The sequence below is a fragment of the Solanum lycopersicum genome, chromosome 7 (genome assembly GCF_036512215.1).
Source record: "Solanum lycopersicum chromosome 7, SLM_r2.1".
NCBI lineage: Eukaryota > Viridiplantae > Streptophyta > Magnoliopsida > Solanales > Solanaceae > Solanum > Solanum lycopersicum.
The window spans coordinates 11,033,090-11,049,657 of NC_090806.1; the positions used below are offsets into that span (position 1 = coordinate 11,033,090).

At 35.3% G+C, this 16,568-nt stretch overlaps 1 protein-coding gene across 15 annotated transcripts in view; it reads left to right on the plus strand.

The window, feature by feature from the left end:
* LOC101266429 (DNA ligase 4) overlaps positions 1 to 16,568 on the plus strand; it is a 51,747-nt gene continuing 35,179 nt past the window's right edge. For 6 of the 15 annotated variants that reach the window (XM_069286734.1, XM_004242869.5, XM_010325095.4 and 3 more), the window contains exons 1-11: positions 4 to 460; positions 3,714 to 3,805; positions 8,172 to 8,257; positions 8,345 to 8,481; positions 12,405 to 12,479; positions 12,618 to 12,709; positions 12,967 to 13,038; positions 14,050 to 14,129; positions 14,275 to 14,312; positions 14,396 to 14,402; positions 14,540 to 14,695. In XM_069286734.1, the coding sequence (XP_069142835.1) occupies positions 83 to 460; positions 3,714 to 3,805; positions 8,172 to 8,257; positions 8,345 to 8,481; positions 12,405 to 12,479; positions 12,618 to 12,709; positions 12,967 to 13,038; positions 14,050 to 14,129; positions 14,275 to 14,312; positions 14,396 to 14,402; positions 14,540 to 14,695 (1,213 nt within the window). In that variant the 5' untranslated portion in view covers positions 4 to 82. Of the gene's footprint in view, positions 461 to 3,713; positions 3,806 to 8,171; positions 8,258 to 8,344; positions 8,482 to 12,404; positions 12,480 to 12,617; positions 12,710 to 12,966; positions 13,039 to 14,049; positions 14,130 to 14,274; positions 14,317 to 14,395; positions 14,403 to 14,539; positions 14,696 to 16,568 lie in introns of all 15 variants that reach the window. The other 9 variants (XM_069286735.1, XM_069286736.1, XM_069286732.1 and 6 more) reach the window with 4 other exon arrangements.

Below are 16,568 nucleotides of genomic sequence, written 5' to 3' on the forward strand. Positions count from 1 at the left end.
GAATGTAAATAAATTGCTTCCCAGCAAAATTCTCTAGTACGCTTCAATTCAAACGATTCGAAATTGGCACCCCAAAGAAAAAATGGCGACTTCCGCCGTAGACGGTGGTGGTAATAGTAGTGTTGGCGGAGAAGACATAAAATTTAGTGTAATGGTTAGCCTTTTTAAGTGGATACAGAAGAGTAAATCATCAGTGAAGAAGCGGTCCAAGTTCCGGAAGTTTATGGATACCTTCTGCAGGAAGCCTCAGGACAATTTCGTTGCCATGCGCCTTATTCTCCCTGGCCTCGACCGTGAGCGTGGCTCTTATGGCCTTAAGGAGCACGTCCTCGCTACTTGCCTCATTGACGCACTTGCAATGTCCCGCGATTCCGATGATGCACGCCGTCTCCTTAACTGGCGGAAAGGCGGTCCCAAAACTGGCTCTAATGCCGGCAACTTCTCTCTTGTTGCCGCTGAGGTAAATTCTTCTTCACTATTGGAAGAATTCTCCTGACTATCATGACTAGTAGAAACAACATAATAGTAATTCGGAATACTAAATTTATCAGTGCAGATTATTCTTCTCGTCAGTTGTTTAATTGAAGAACTTATTGAAAAATCCTCCAAATCAATAGAGTGATAAAGAGTTTGACCCCTTAGTTACGATTATTATCTTTAATTAAAACTCAATCGAGTTTAACCACTTCCACAGTCTTGCCCCAGTCCTGTATACTTAATATTCTTTCCGGCTAACAATTGGCTCCACATTGTCCCGCCTAGTCCCTGTCTATTATGTTAGTTATCATTGTCTTGAATTGAAAACTTTTGGTCCTATTTTTTGTCGAAAGTACAACTTTTTGGTCCTTTTATTTGTACATCATTTCCTATTCTTGTACAGCGGTGCTCAATTTTAATGAACAGAAATGAAGAATGGAAATGAGATGTATTTGTTCAAATTAATTCGTCTATTACACAATCTGCCCAATCAAAACTTTTCCATCTAGTGATTTTTTTGCATTATCTACATTTCAAAGCTAGCTCAAGAGCACTATATCTTGGTTGACCATATCTTTGATTTATAAAGCTAGCTTAAGAGCAATTCCATGATGTCCTATATTCTTCTTTTTTCTTGTGCCTCAAGTGCATTAATAAATTTTACAAGTCATCTTTGCAATATCTATAGAAACCTCTGGGGAAGAATTTTCAATGCAAAATTTCTAGGCAAACTTCCAAGGGCTTACTCGACAATCTTTTCTTTCAAAAGATTCTCTTTGACTCACAAGTTTCATAAACTTGTTTGGGTATTGTGTCTTCTCCATTCTTAAGTTTTCAAGTTGGCTCTTTAAAGTGATAATATTGATATTTCTGGTCCTTTCCGACCTTTGATATCATGTCTACCAATTTTTCCATTTTTCATTAAGAGAAGAGCAAGACATAGTCTTTACAAAAATTGCTTCTGATACTAGCCTTAGATCTTTTCTTTTTCTTAGCTTTGGAAATTTGGAGGTGAGAAACCATTGGATCCTTAGACAACTCAAGTGATTCCCCTTGTCTCCATTACCTCCCATAAATCTTCAGCTAAAAGCTTTAATCTTCAGACTTCACTTTTACCTTTATTTATCAGGACAAAAATCATTTTTCACTACCTATGGTTGGTAGTTCTCTCTACATACAGGAGCAAGTTACTAACAGGAATTTGATGAAGACATGATTTTTAGTTCTTTCAAAATCTTTCAACAAGATCTCTTTGCCTTAGTTTCTCAATTCTCACAAGTCCTTTAATGCAAGTGGCTTTATAAAATGCTGAGTATTTGGGGTCCTGGGTTGCGGGGTGGGTTGAAGGAGTGCTCACAAATCACTCAACTTCTCTTGAATATAAGTAGAGGAGGTGAATCTTCTTTGTTTCACTCAACCTGCTTAATAGCTGAAGTGCCCCTAGTATTTATAGGACTTCTTTTACCATGTATCTAATCTAGTACATGTATCTTTAATTCTAAACCTTTTTCTCTTTTCTAGTTCATGAACAAAGACTATTATCGTTAAAATAATTTCCTAATACATAAAGTAAAATAATTCATGTATAACAAAATATCTAAGAAAGTCAACGTTGATTCTCCAACAAAATAATCTAAGGTGTTCTTGCTATTGAGGGCCCATGTAAATTGTCTTTGTTAATTTACCTTACACACGTGCATGTGTTATTACCATAACTTTGTTGCTTAAAGAAAGGCCAAACCCATCGGTGGCCCCTTAAATTTGGCACCAATTTTCACTTAGACACCTCAATTAGGCGATATTCATTTTAGACACCTCATATAGGGTTCCGTTGTGTTATTTTGACACTTTTATGACAATAAACAAAAAACTAAAGGAGAGTGTAATACACTCGTTAGTGACGTGACAAACAATCAATTAAATAATTACACGTGTTATTTTTAGTTAAAAATAATTATAAAATCTATATAGTAAATAAATTTAAAATATTATTCTAAGAAAATCTCTTATTTCATTACACTCAAAATCTCTTTTATGCTTTTTTAAAAAAAAATATCCTTTTTTTTTTACTATTTTTCATATTTATTCATCTTCTTTCTTTTTAGTATTGTTTTTTTGAAAGAAAAGAGGGAGAGGAAGAAAGAAGGAGAGAATAAATATGAAATATGGGTGTTGGTATCCATTTTTCCAGCAAAAAATGGAGGGAGGTGATGGTAGATTTAGATAAGTAATACAATGAAGAAGAAGAAAATGACTGAAAACGAATTTGAATAATAAAATTTGACCTCCATTGAAGGAATTTAAGCTTGAAAAAAAGATAGGGCGTTGTGGCTTGAAAAATGGAGAAGAAGAATAGAAAATAAAATTTAAAATGGCTAAATTAAGCCTTTCACGCGCTATTGTTGAGTGTATCACACTCACTTTGACATGTCAGCAAAAAGTGTCAAAATGACACAAAAGAACCCTACATGAGGTGTCTAAAATGAACATCGCCTACTTGAGGTGTCTAAGTGAAAATTGATGCCAAGTTTAAGGGGCCACCGATGGGTTTGGCTTTAAAGAAATGATGCGATGGGTTATCACTTCATAGGTGAAACCATGCCTTTTAGTTAATATGCCATTTAACCAATGACTTGCAAAGTGAAAAAGATGAAAAACCTTTTCTATAAATATCAAATTTGAAGAGCTGGAGTAATATCAGTATTATTGAATAATGGGTTTTGAAATTAGTTGTTTAATTGCAATCTGATTATCATAATACAAGTTAATATACTTTGATACTTCATATTTTGAAAGAAGCGCACACTTCATTTCTCACTTAAAGCTCCAAGGAGCTTGTCTCTTTGATGCCCTTTTTGTATTTAAAAATATTTTTTTGACTTTAGCTTCATACAACTATAACAGATTTTCCCCATTTTAATTTCTCTGCATTTATATATGCTAGTACTTCAATTCGTAAGGTGCCCTTCTTGTTTGAGATTGACCTTGTCCAGATGATCTTTGCTGGTAACTCGAGGAATTGCGGTTTTTGAGCTGAATTTGTCCAACAAATCAGCACCTTAATAACTACCCCATTATTTCCTTTCAAGTGACAAGCTAAATTACAGCTTTATTGTGTTCTTCCTCTGAGATTGTTCTGTTACTAATATTTCTGTTTTTTTTTCTTATGTTCAAAGAACCGATTGTTGTAATATACATATGATTAATAACTTATATTGGATATTGCTTGTGCATAGGTCCTCCAGCGCAGACAGGGAATGGCTTCTGCTGGGCTAACAATTAAGGAACTAAATGACTTCCTTGATCACTTGGCCTCAAGTGAAAATAGGTGATGAAGATATTTGTGTATATCTTATCTTTATGATTTCCGTTGTTATAGATTACCAATTTTTTGTATGAGTGTGTTTGGTACGGAAGAAAATGGTTCTTGTTAGTTACTCATAGAAGCACAGAAAATGAATTAGAAGAAGGAGAAGATGTGCTTAAAATGATCGAGAAAAGTAATCAAGAACCAAAAGATTGCCTCCAATTATCAAAAAATCACAATGTTAAAATACTTCCTTCTCTCGCCAATAGTGTTTGAAGAAGTCAAAAACCAGATAAAACTGAACTAAAAACACCCCCTAATTAAAGTCTAAGAGTAGGTATTTATAATTTCTAAAAGTGCATAACGAAATTCGAAATAAATTAGGGTTCGCGCACCTATGGTGGCGTTGCATATGCTTTTGCGGTCATATCTGCTTTGCCGCATCATTTAGCATGGTGAAATTGTCGCATCTGACTTGCTTTGAAAGATAGGTGAGATGCGTCCCTGTATCAGGAGTTGAGGCCGCAATAGTGAGCTGCATATTATGCTTTTTTTGCAACCCTTTTTCCTCGAGTTGTGGTTTGTGAACTGGTGATGCGCCGCGGCATGTGGGCTTGCGACCAAATCACCCTCCACATCATTTTCTGTACATCCACATCACTTTCAGGCAGCAGTTTGTTTTCTTACTTCCAACTCTCCTTTTTTGCACCTTTTTACTTTGTTTCAGCCCACTCACAAGTAAATCATGAAAAATTGTGTTTTGGTAATGCTACTATTTATCAAAAGAGAAAATCTATCTTTCAGGGCTAAAATGCCGTGTGACCTTTTTCTCTCCGGAAACCCACAATAGAACTAGCTTAAGGACTAGATAAGTAGGTTAATGTTATGACGCGAGTCTACACCCGCTGAGAAACGGTACTTGGAACCACAAATGATCCCAAGCTAACTTTAGGCATAGTATATCTAAGCATATCATATGAAAGCTGAAGTGGAAGGTGTAAACTACAGTCATTCAGAAATAAGTCTATTACAACCAAATACTAATGTCTAAAAGCCTCTTAACTAAATAAGATAATTTGCTGGGACAAGACCGGAGCTGCTTGAAAGTTAACACAACTGAGGTGAATAAAATATGCTGAATCATAAGTAAAGTCCTTTGAACGCGTGGAGGGTTCAACACAATGTTGAAGGTGGAATAACTTAGTGGAACGTCTGTCCGTGAATCTGAATTAGGGTGCTGAGATCTTCATCATTAAATGACGTAGCGCAAAGTAGCATGTGTTGGTGTGGAAAGTAAGGGTTGAGATCAACAATTATACAACTGAAAGAACTACGAATCTGATCATGAGTAATACTTAAACAATAACCGAAGGACTGAGAGTCAAAACTGTGAAATATGACATAATGTTTCAAAAATAAAAATTTATATCTGAGACCATATTTCCAAAATCATATCTGAAAGGATGCATATATGGAAATCATGTTACTTGAAATTACGCTATCCAGAATTATACTATCTGAAATCTTATAATGATTATATCAAGGAAATATAATCTACAAGCCTCATCTACAGCCCATGGTTCCACCTATGGTCAGTGGTTCCACCTATGGTCGGTGCATAATGCTCATGGATTCCAGTTTTCTTGGAAAGTTTCAACTTCTCACAATCTGATTTGGATTTAGAACTTCTAAGGTGTTACAACACTCAACTCTGATTGATGCAAATTTGGTTGCGTTGGAGAGAAGACTCATAGACCTTTATTTTGATAGGTCATGGGCCACCTAACTCTTTATATATTTGAGAGATATGGTCGTTTGAAGTTGATCTATATATGAACTCATGCAAAAACTTATCCAATAGAAATGCTTTTAATTTGGCTTGGTGTTTGAGGTACCTTACGACCCTAAAACACATCTGATACACTTACGACACTTAGTAAGGACCTTAACATATACATATAAATTTGAAATCATTGAGTTCAGGCCTACACTTACAAAGAAGAGTTCATATCTTTACTTAGAAGTTGCAGGTGTTACACTTAATTACCCACTTATCATACACGTGCTTTTGGGGCTTGATGTGGCGTAACCCAAAAAAAATCATATAGGCATAGGCTCAAAAATGAGAGTACGTGCCATGTCCCTGGTGTTGTGACACAATTAAGCCCATTACAACCTTGTTGTGTCACATATACAAATCTTTTGTTTCCATCGTGTGACGTTTTTACATAATTCCACATTGATTCCATGAGATCAGAGGTATCTAGAGACAGCTTTTTTGTGGTGAGGCTAACTTCTTACATATTTGACTTATGGTGGTTATGCATTTCCTTGACATTTTCAATTGTCAAATCTTCATGTTTTGGAAAGTCATTCTGGTAACTGGATTTGGTGTACCTAACATGTTTGGTTGACCATGTAATTACTTGGTCATCAGGTAATTGAATGTAATTGGCAGGGTTGTGAATTGTTGGCAATTATATGGTGTATTACAAGCTGATTACTTTTAGTTTCTTCTTTTTATTTATTTGTTTTAATTTATTATCATTTTAACTTTTTTTTTGTTTTTATTATTTTAAACTTTTTTAAATAATTTTTTAATATTATTTATATTTCATTTTCTTCTCATTCTCAACCTTTCCTTGTGATTCCATGCGGTTTTTCATATTATTTATTTTATGTTTATTTATTAATAGCATAATTTTGTTAGAATTCTAGTTTTTAGAAGTAAAGTAGAATTGCTTGTTGAATAAGGTTATATATTTATGTTTCCGTTTTTCTGAAATCATATTTATGTACGGTATGTTGAAATTTGACATTAGAGAGTATTATCTTAAATTTTTTTATTTTTAGTTTGGAACCTATGTTATATTTTCTGTTTCATTTGCTTAGTAGTATTGATCTACTATTTCACATTGCAAATCATTTATTTTTTAGTTAGACTTGATAAATTATCTTTTAGTCAAATATTTTAATAGTTTATGACATTATTATTTTTATAATATTCATGTTTTTGTCAAACGGGTATTTTGTGACGTTCATAGAAATCTTATACTTTTAGGTTTTATTATTAATTTAATTAAAATATACCAATTTGAAATATATAAATTAATTTTTGTATAATATTAATTAAAAACATATGTTTCTTGATTAATATACTTTTAAAAGACAATATATATCTAAGGTTACCAATTTTTTTTTTTAAAAAAAGACGATATATGTCTTCAATATTTAATTTAATATCATTTATAAATGCCCTTATTAGTCTAATATAGATTATTAATTTCAGATAATTAACTTTTACTTTTAAAATTTTACATTATCTTATGATTACACTTATGCAACCAAACAGTACATTTGTAATTACATTGTGGCAAACAAACATTTCAGCGTAATTATTGGTAAATGCTATCCTAGTAATTACACCAAATTTCAATTACCAGGTGACTTTGCAAACAAACCCCTAATATTTTTCCTCCTTTACATTTACTTGTGATGTCCATGGCAAGCTCCACAAAAGCAAAATTTCCATGCTTTGAGACGTGTCTCTTCGATTCATCCGTATTGACCAATTGTACCATCACTGTATATCAGTCAAACTCTTTTTCAATAATGACCAATTCACAGAACCGGGCTGAACTTGTCAACTCTATTGGCCAACTTGTTGTGTGGAAGAGCATGAAATTCGGTCTTGTGATCTGAAGGAGAAATGCAATTGATTGTAGAGATGGAGATGGAGAGTCAGAAATTGAGTATTATCTCTAACATTCAATTTTCTAAAATGGTCAAGACAATTGCTTTTCTATATCAAAATACGTTAGTCATATGGGTGCAGATTACCTAATAATAGATGCATCCTATACTTTTATGGACTAAGGAGGAAGAATCAGAGTTTATCAAGGTGATAAAGTTCTAGGAACTTAAAAACTGTGAACTAGTGCTACTCTTTGCATCATAGCTGCTCTGATAGAGGTGAAACTTTCATCACCTACTGTACAGAGATGGAAAGAAATGCAATGACCATCTTTTTATTCTTCGGTTACCCAGCTGGTTAGTTAAATTCTGTCTGAACTTCTTTGTTTTAATGAGTTGTTCTGATACCTAAGCCATAGTTTCAGACATCGTGCTATATCATATCCATACATAGACTTGTTGTATTGTTAAACCATAGATCTGTCATCTGTTGCATTGTTAACTTAAAGCCTAGACCTGTTGCAGGAGGCTTGCGGCATGCATCTTCAGCTGTAGATTTCAGTTCCCTCTTTGAGAGACCATTATTTTAGAAAGAACTTGATCAGATGCTTTGTTGCTACTTGCTTCAGTATTTACAATTTACTTAGCTTATTATCCTTATGCTTCACTAAGATATATTTTATTGTTTTATCAGAGCAGAGAAGACTTCAATTCTGTCTGATCTAATCAGGAAAACAAATGCTCAAGAAATGAAATGGATTATAATGATAATCCTCAAAGGTTTGATATATCTTTTTGTCAATGCTTAAACTCTAGGATCTCCCTAATGATGTCAATTTGCCACTGACTTTTGTCTTCATAATTTAGATCTTAAGTTGGGAATTAGTGAAAAGAGCATCTTCCATGAATTCCATCCAGATGCAGAGGACTTATTCAATGTCACATGCGATCTAAAATTAGTTTGTGAAAAGTTGAGGGACAGAAGTCAACGACATAAACGCCAGGTTTGCTTCCAGTTTTCATATTTAACCTTATGTCGTTCTTCTTATCATGACTTGGTACTTTTAGTAGATATTGGATCTTCCTCTAGTTAATTTGTAGTAACTTCTAAAATCTCATCTTTTTAACCTTGGTGACTAAGTGTACATGTCGGCCTATAATTTGGTAGATATTTGTTCATTGCTTGCTCTTAGCAACATATCCTATAGTAACTTCTTGTCCAAGAGTTGAGCAAATGCTTCATTTCCTAAATTAGAATGCCTATGTTGATGGTCAGCTGTCCTAAGTTTGTCTCTCGTTTCCTTCACTGGTCGGTGTCGGTCAGCCTACTCTTTTATCAAAACTTGATTTAGGAAGTCACAGATATGTGATTGGGCATCTTGGAAGAAAGGATAAGATGACAGGTTACGTGAAGTGTTGGAGGCTATGTCTGAAACAGTGATTAATTGATTTTCCTGTGTGCATATTAAGATTTAGATTTCACCATCAGCAACTTGACACTTGGTTGAAGGTCTCTGAATTTCTGAAGCAGGTGATCTTTGTATCTTTTACCTTAGTTTAATGTTTACAAATTAAAAAGATTAGCTGTAGTATCTTGAAGGAGTTCATTCTTCACATCAAACTGTTGTAAGTCCAAATCAAGATTTGCTGTACAAGATAAATGAATTCTAACAACGTTCACCTTTGCAAGTGGGGCAAATATCTCATGATTATCCACATCATTAGTTTGAGTGAGTTCCTTAGCCACTAATCTTGCTATGAATGTTCTAATCGAGCCATCAACTTTGTGTATCATGGTGAAGACCAATTTGTAGCCAGCCATTTTCTTTTCTAGACGAGTTCGTAAGTCTCATTTTTTGACAATGCGTTCATTTCTTTAATAAAAAATAGCTTGCGTCATCTAGGATGTGCAATAAGCTTTCCTTCAGTTTTGCAGAATTGTACGAGAAAATATAGACAAGATAAAGACTCTATAGATGGGAGACAAGAAATTATAAGAGATAAAGTTAGATGAAGGATGTTTGGTGGAAGATCTGATTTCCTGTGAGTCGATGAAGATGAATGAATTTCTTGCTAAGACAATTTTTCCAGAAGCAATTTCCTTGGATGTCTCAACATTTTCTTCAATATCAGATAAACCCCTTGGTGGACCTACTTGTTTTCTCCTACGTCCTCTAGTTGTTTCACCATGTAGCTTTTTCAACACGTCTCTTTGTATGCCTAGGTTTCCCACAATATCACAGGGCAAGTGATCTTTACATGAAGTGGTTGCCATTGGTTGCTCATGATATATAGTTAAACCAGTGTTATCAAAAGCACATAGCACAAAATAGTTCTAAGATTCATTGGAGATTTAAGCGTAAAACACAAACAGGGCATGAATTTTATTGAAAAAAGGCGCAAAGGGAGATTATATATATATGTGTGTGTGTGTATATATATATATATATGAATAAAGAATTTGAAAAACAAAATACGGTAGAGTGAAAAGTATGCCTTAAAACTGTGATGACAACACTAAAGTACACATAAAGCGAGGCGAGATGCTATACATGTTTTGAACGTCACTTCAGGGCTTAAGCGCGCCTTTAATAACATTGGTTAACCTAGATTTATACGTTAGAGCTGAGTAAATCATGACCCTTTGTTGACTCTCTTCTTGTTAGACAATGAAGAGGGCCACGTGTGCCAGCATGTGATGTATGACGTAGGAAGTCGAAGTCGGCCACTTAGGGTGTGTTTGGTATGAAGGAAAATGTGTTCCATGGAAAATGTTTTCCTGGAAAACAAGTAGACTTTGGACTTATTTTCTCATGTTTGGTTGGTGAGTAGAAAATATTTTCCGTGTGTTGATTTGTGAATGAAATTAATTTTTTGGGGGTTGGGGGTAGGTGGGGGGCTGGTAGGGGGTGGGTAAGGGGGCTGACCGTGTGTGTGTGTAGGAGTTTAAAAATAAAAATTTGAAGTTGAAAATATTTTTCAAGAGCAAAATTAATTTTTTGGGGAGGGGTTGGGGTTATTTTTTTTTGGGGGGGGGGGAGCTGGCCGATGGTGGTTGGGTGGGGTCAGAGATCGGGTAAACAAATAAAATTTTAAAATTGAAAATATTTTTTTAAAATTGATGTTTTTTTCGAAAAAAAAATGCAATTTGAAATTGGAGGAGAGTTTTGGAAAATATTTTCCTCAATTTTTGAAGGGAAATCATTTTCCTTAATTTTGAGAAAAATGAATTGATTTAGAAAACATTTTTCAAAACTTTTATCCCAACCAAACATGAGAAAATTGGAAAACATTTTTCAAGAAAATGTTTTCCTTCATACCGAACACTCTTAGCGACAGTGAGTTTTCTTGGGTGGGTGGCATAATAGAGAGTTGCCTCCCAATGGTACCCGTTTGTGTATAGGACTGACTGAAGGTGGTATATAGGAATGGCAATGGGGCGGTGCGGGGAGGTGGTGGGGCGGGTTGAGCTTAACTCGCAAAATTTTTTATCCGTCTTGCCCAACTTGCACAACATTTTTTTTTTCATTTTCAACCTACCCCACCCCACCCCGCATAGACCCGCTCTGTATGAACCCGCTTCGCATATTTTTTTTTGATGTTTCCTTTTTCTAGTTAAGTTTGATACTAAACATAAAATTTATAAAAATGAATTCATTGTTTTTTATTAAGTTGTATTAGTTTAATAGGATAGTGACTTAAAATTTTATTTTTTTTGACCCTGCACAACCTTAAACTCAATCCGTCCTACGCTGCATAGGCCCCGCCCCGTTGCCATCCCTAGTGGTAAAGTTGCTTCCAACAGTGACATTTTTGGGAAGAGAAACTAAGAAACATAGAGAAAATTCAATCTATGTAACCTTAGTGCTGCAGAGGGAGGAAACTCATCTAAAAAAGCCAGCAATGTCTCTGTTACCATGAAGGAATTGAGAAGGAAGGAAAGGTTTCCTATTTGAGTATATGTTTTTTTTTTCATTTTGATAACCATTTATATCCCATGGGATGAGGCATTTATACCATGAATCCTATAACTAATTCAGGAAAAACATCAATTACATTATAAGGAAAATATCCTATTCTCCCGATATCTCCTAGCATGAAGCTAATTAATTAGTAGAGTCAACAGTATTTGATCTTACAAATAAGCTAATGGTGGATGAAGAAATTAGATGGATATTTGAAGTTCTATAAATATTATACATAGAGTGTTGGAATGTCCACATTGATCAAGGGAATGATGGGGTGTTATACCTTACATGTTCTTGGACAATCCTCACCTTGTGAGTTAATGAGGTTGAATTATGGTAAGGCCCATTTTCTTTGTACATATAATATAATACAGAAATGTTCATAACCCAGGACTAGGCAGAACAGGAAAATGAGGTAGAGAAGGCTATAAAGGAGTTCCAAAGTAGAGAATTAGTATCATATGCAGGAAAGAGAAGTAGAGACTAGAGAAGGAAGTAAAAGAGTGCCAAAGTTGAGAATTAGTATAGTACTGCTGTCAATAAAGTGAGAAATGATTGTAACATTAGTATTGTTGATAACCTATGACTAGAATACATCAACCCCCAGGCCCCAACTATTCTTCAACCTCAAAATAATGGGAATATTTATTTTTTATTTTACCATCAACTTAATGCAACCATCCTATATTGAAGTTGAGACTGCATATGCAAATTTTTGTAACCAGAGTTTGAATGTGGCAGTAGTCTACACAAACATATTTAATATCAAGTAGCAGCATCTACAAAATCTTTTTGTGAAAGGAACCTGTTCCACAGCTCGTGGAAAACTCAGTACATTTAGTATGATCCTTGATTTTGAGATGGGATGTTAATGATATCATTTAAGTTCTCTCCTTTCTCTTGTTTTATAATCCTATTTATCTCCAGCAGGGTAATTGCAACTGTGTTGTTTTCTGCAGGATATTGAAGTTGGAAAACCTGTCCGCCCTCAGCTGGCTCTTAGGGTCAGCAATGTATCTGCTGCATGGAAAAAGGTTTTATGAGCTTTGCTATTTTATCTCCTTGTTTTGCCCCCCCTCCCCTCCTCCCTCCTCCATCAGAGTCTTTTTAACTATGGTAGCTTTTCTATTGATTAACTTTATCTCATGTTAAATTGATTATATCGTGAGCAGCTTTACGGGAAAGAAGTAGTTGTTGAGTGCAAATTTGATGGGGATCGCATCCAGATTCACAAAAATAATTCTGAGCTAAACTTCTTTTCAAGGTCCCATTTTCATAATTTTCTGTCTAATTCCTCCTTTTTGTTGCATTTCCTAGGTGTGATAAATTTAATCCTTTCTTTATGGGTTTGCTCAATTTATCTGAAACGAGTAAATGAACTTCCGCATGTCCTACTGAAATTTTTTGATTTGATTTTAGTACTTGCTGAATACGCATGATTCTAATGCTGTGGTTCTCATAACGAATTGTTATAGGTTTATAGTACTTATAATTGCTATATTAACTCAAATGTGCTTGCAGAAACTTTCTGGATCATCAAGAGTATGCTCATGGGATGTCAGATGTTATTACTCAGAATATCCTCGCTGACAAGTAAGCTAACGTATAATTCTGTAGCCATTGTAAAAAAGGAAAAAGAAATATTGGTCCTTATGCTTCCGTTTTTGTCTCTCTCTCTCTCTCTCTCCCCCCTTCCGCCCCTAATTTGTTAGCATCACCCTATGACTTGTTAATTGTTATTTCATGTCTAGATTTGCTACCAAATCCACCAGATGCCTGTCGATTACTTTTTTGATATAATTAATTAATTTCATTAAAGAAAGGGAAAAAATGTGTGCGTGTACACAATCAATACACATGCCTGCTGGTGACTGTACCCAAGACTCTATTAGGGTACTTTGTTTGACCGTGTCTGAATTCAGTTTCAATTTTTATGTGATGATGTTGTGGGTCTGGGTTTTATGATCACAACATGCTTCTCATATTGCTATCCTATTTTTCTTAGAGATGGTTAGTGGGGAGTGGGTCACTGCACCCAAGACTCTAGTAGGGTACTTCGTTTGATCGTGTCTGAATTCAGTTTCAATTTTTATGTGATGATGTTGTGGGTCTGGGTTTTATGGTCACGACATGCCTCATATTGCTATCCCATTTTTCTTAGAGATGGTTAGTGGGGGAGTGGTCAGTGGGCGATGAGATGCAAGGTTGCTGGAAGAGATATTATGCAGAAATAACCCAAACTGATATGTAGCATAAGTTGTGTTTAAAGAAGAGAACAAGAATTAGCCTGTTTTTATGAAGAACTCCCAACAGGGATGTGCTGTGTGATCCTCTTTTTTGTGATAGCATCCTTCTTTTCAGGTTTTTGATGCTGGTACATCCCAGAATTGGTGTGACATAAAGTGATGTTTTTGGTTTATCTTTATTTCATGGCATCAATTACCTCTGACAACTAGTTATTTTCTGGAAAACAAAATATACTTCGTTATTTTCTGAACTGTTCAGAGCTTGGATATAAATTTCTATTGCATGTAGCCTTGTAATGAGGGGTACTTACCTTTTCCGCTGCAATTGACATTCTCCTTACCTCTCTTTTTTGATCAGGTGCATACTCGATGGTGAAATGTTGGTTTGGGATGCATCAATAAACCGCTTTGCAGAGTTCGGTTCCAATCAAGAAATAGGTGCTTATGATCCTTGATTGACATTTTTCTCCACAAAATCTGTGTTGTCTGCTAGTTTTTGATGATACCAGTTAACCTATTATGAACCTATTTTTGTCTCTAAATTGCCTGACTTCTCTTTGTGAATTTCTTACTTATATAATAGCAAAGGCAGCAAGAGAGGGTCTTGATAGTGATAGGCAGGTTCGTCTTTAGAACATTACTATTTTACCGTGTCATTTCTGTAAAAGATCGGCATGATGAGATATATTTTGGTTGTGTTGCAGTTGTGTTGTATCCTTTTTGTTGCTACAATGTTTTCCAAGATTGGCAGCTCAGCAGCAAATGAGTGTGTTAATGTCAGCGATGCTTGTCCTTGAATCTCCATAATGTTGGTTGGCTTCCTCTCCCTTAACATTGCATGTCAATAGATGTTGCGTTCGATATTCTTTATGTTGGGGATACCAGTGTTATTCATCGGAGCTTGAAGGAACGTCAAGAGATTCTCCAGAAAGTTGTGAAGCCCATAAAAGGCCGTTTAGAAATTTTGGTCCCTAATGGCGGTCTTAATGCTCATCGTCTTTCTGGTAAGGGTGCCTTTTGATTCCACAAGTTGAAGTTTTTTTGTCATGCGTCACATTCTATTCAGCAATAGTTGTCTTTTAATCCCTTGAAGTTTGTGGTGATATCATAATGTATATATGGTTGTGCATATTTGCTTAAATAAGATGTTTGTGCCATGAAACCATTTTTATTAGTCCACATCCCACCCGGGGAACATATTTAACGACCATAGTCTCATGCTATGTGCCTTGTTATACTTAGTTGGTCAGACTCGGGTGTGGATCCGAGAGTTGGATTTGCCAAAATCTAAATTTTAAGATTCAGGAGTACTAATTGAGAGATATTTTGTGATAAACTTACATGTGAATTGTAGAATTCAAAGTTTAATTCTCTAAGGTAGGATTAGTCTTCCATTCTTCCTATGAACACAACAAAATAGCAACTTAACATTAAAAACATAGTACAATAAAAAAAATATAACTAAAAAAATCAAAAATAAATTGAAAGAAAAGAAATAACCTTAGAACAAGGACAATAACTCTTGAGATAAAGAATGTAACTTGAAATAAGATCACTAAACAAAGTGGAAGTGGAAAACTGGGAGGAGAAGAGAAAAACAGGGGTGTAAGAAAGTAAAAATTCTCTTTGGCACATTTCTCAAGGTAGTTACCTCAGAACATCTAAATTTTCTTCCCTAGATGAAATTTCTCAATTATTTCTTGTCACAACCCAATTTCTCATGTCATAATGACAGCTACTACACCCCACTAGTAGGTAAGCCTAACCCTTAGCTTTGAGCCATAAGCAACGGGCTACCAAGCAGAAACCAAAAACAAGAAACATAAAGCTTATAACAAGGCGAATAAAAAGGGCAATAATCCGAAATATAGCACAAGGATCCATCCCAAGACCTGACATCGGTTGGTAATCAAGCGTCTAATCAGAATGAGAGCACAAAGGTTTTGCAAATACAGAATGAGTACAGGCTGCCTCTAAATACAATATAAAGACTAAACCTAGCCAAATAAAACCGGTAGCTTCAAAGCCGGGAGCTCACCCTAGTTTCGAGCTCCAAGCTGCTCCACATGACTACAAATCAATTGCGAGAACCTAAACTATGAACTGTAGGGAGTAGAAGTGTACTATGAGTATCAAGAACATTACTCAAAAGGCATCGATTGACTGAGCTCAAAGATAACACAAGTATAAGCAACAAGTAATAAGGAAAGCATAGCACATATAACTAAACATGAGATAATATGATGTACAAGCATAAGGAACATAAATAGGACGCAAGAAATAAGGAACTAAGTCAAAAAAGTACCTAGCCCCCACAAGCCAAGAACCTAATCAAGCAACTAAGATACAAAGTCAACTATGGATGTAGTCAAACAATAACCTCATCGGACCCCATAAGCCCGAAAGGCACAATTAACAAATATAACCTAATCGGCCCCATAAATCGGAGGGTACAATCAACAAACAAGTATACTGGTGATAGACAATACATATGAAAGCAAAGTATGAATTAGAACTGCAGTCACCATCTAAGTGTACCTCCATGCCGTGCAGGTTAGGTAGGACCCATGCAATTCCCTCATTCGGTACCATGAGACTCACGACCAGTGGAGGTCATAGGGGATGCGGGTAATTCGTACACTCTGCTCGAATCAAGGTCTTACAGCAAGTCGACTCTGTAGAGAATAAGACCTTACCTTTAATATGCAAATTGTAGGAATCAATTTCGTAGAGGATCATGAGTAGTCAAAATCATGCAGGAAAGAGCGTCGATGGCGGTATCTAGTCTAGTAAAAACTGAGCACATCCTAGAGGCCTCTAATGCATTAAGTAAGAAATGAGCACATCAATGATGCCTTTTAAGTCTCAAAATTAGTG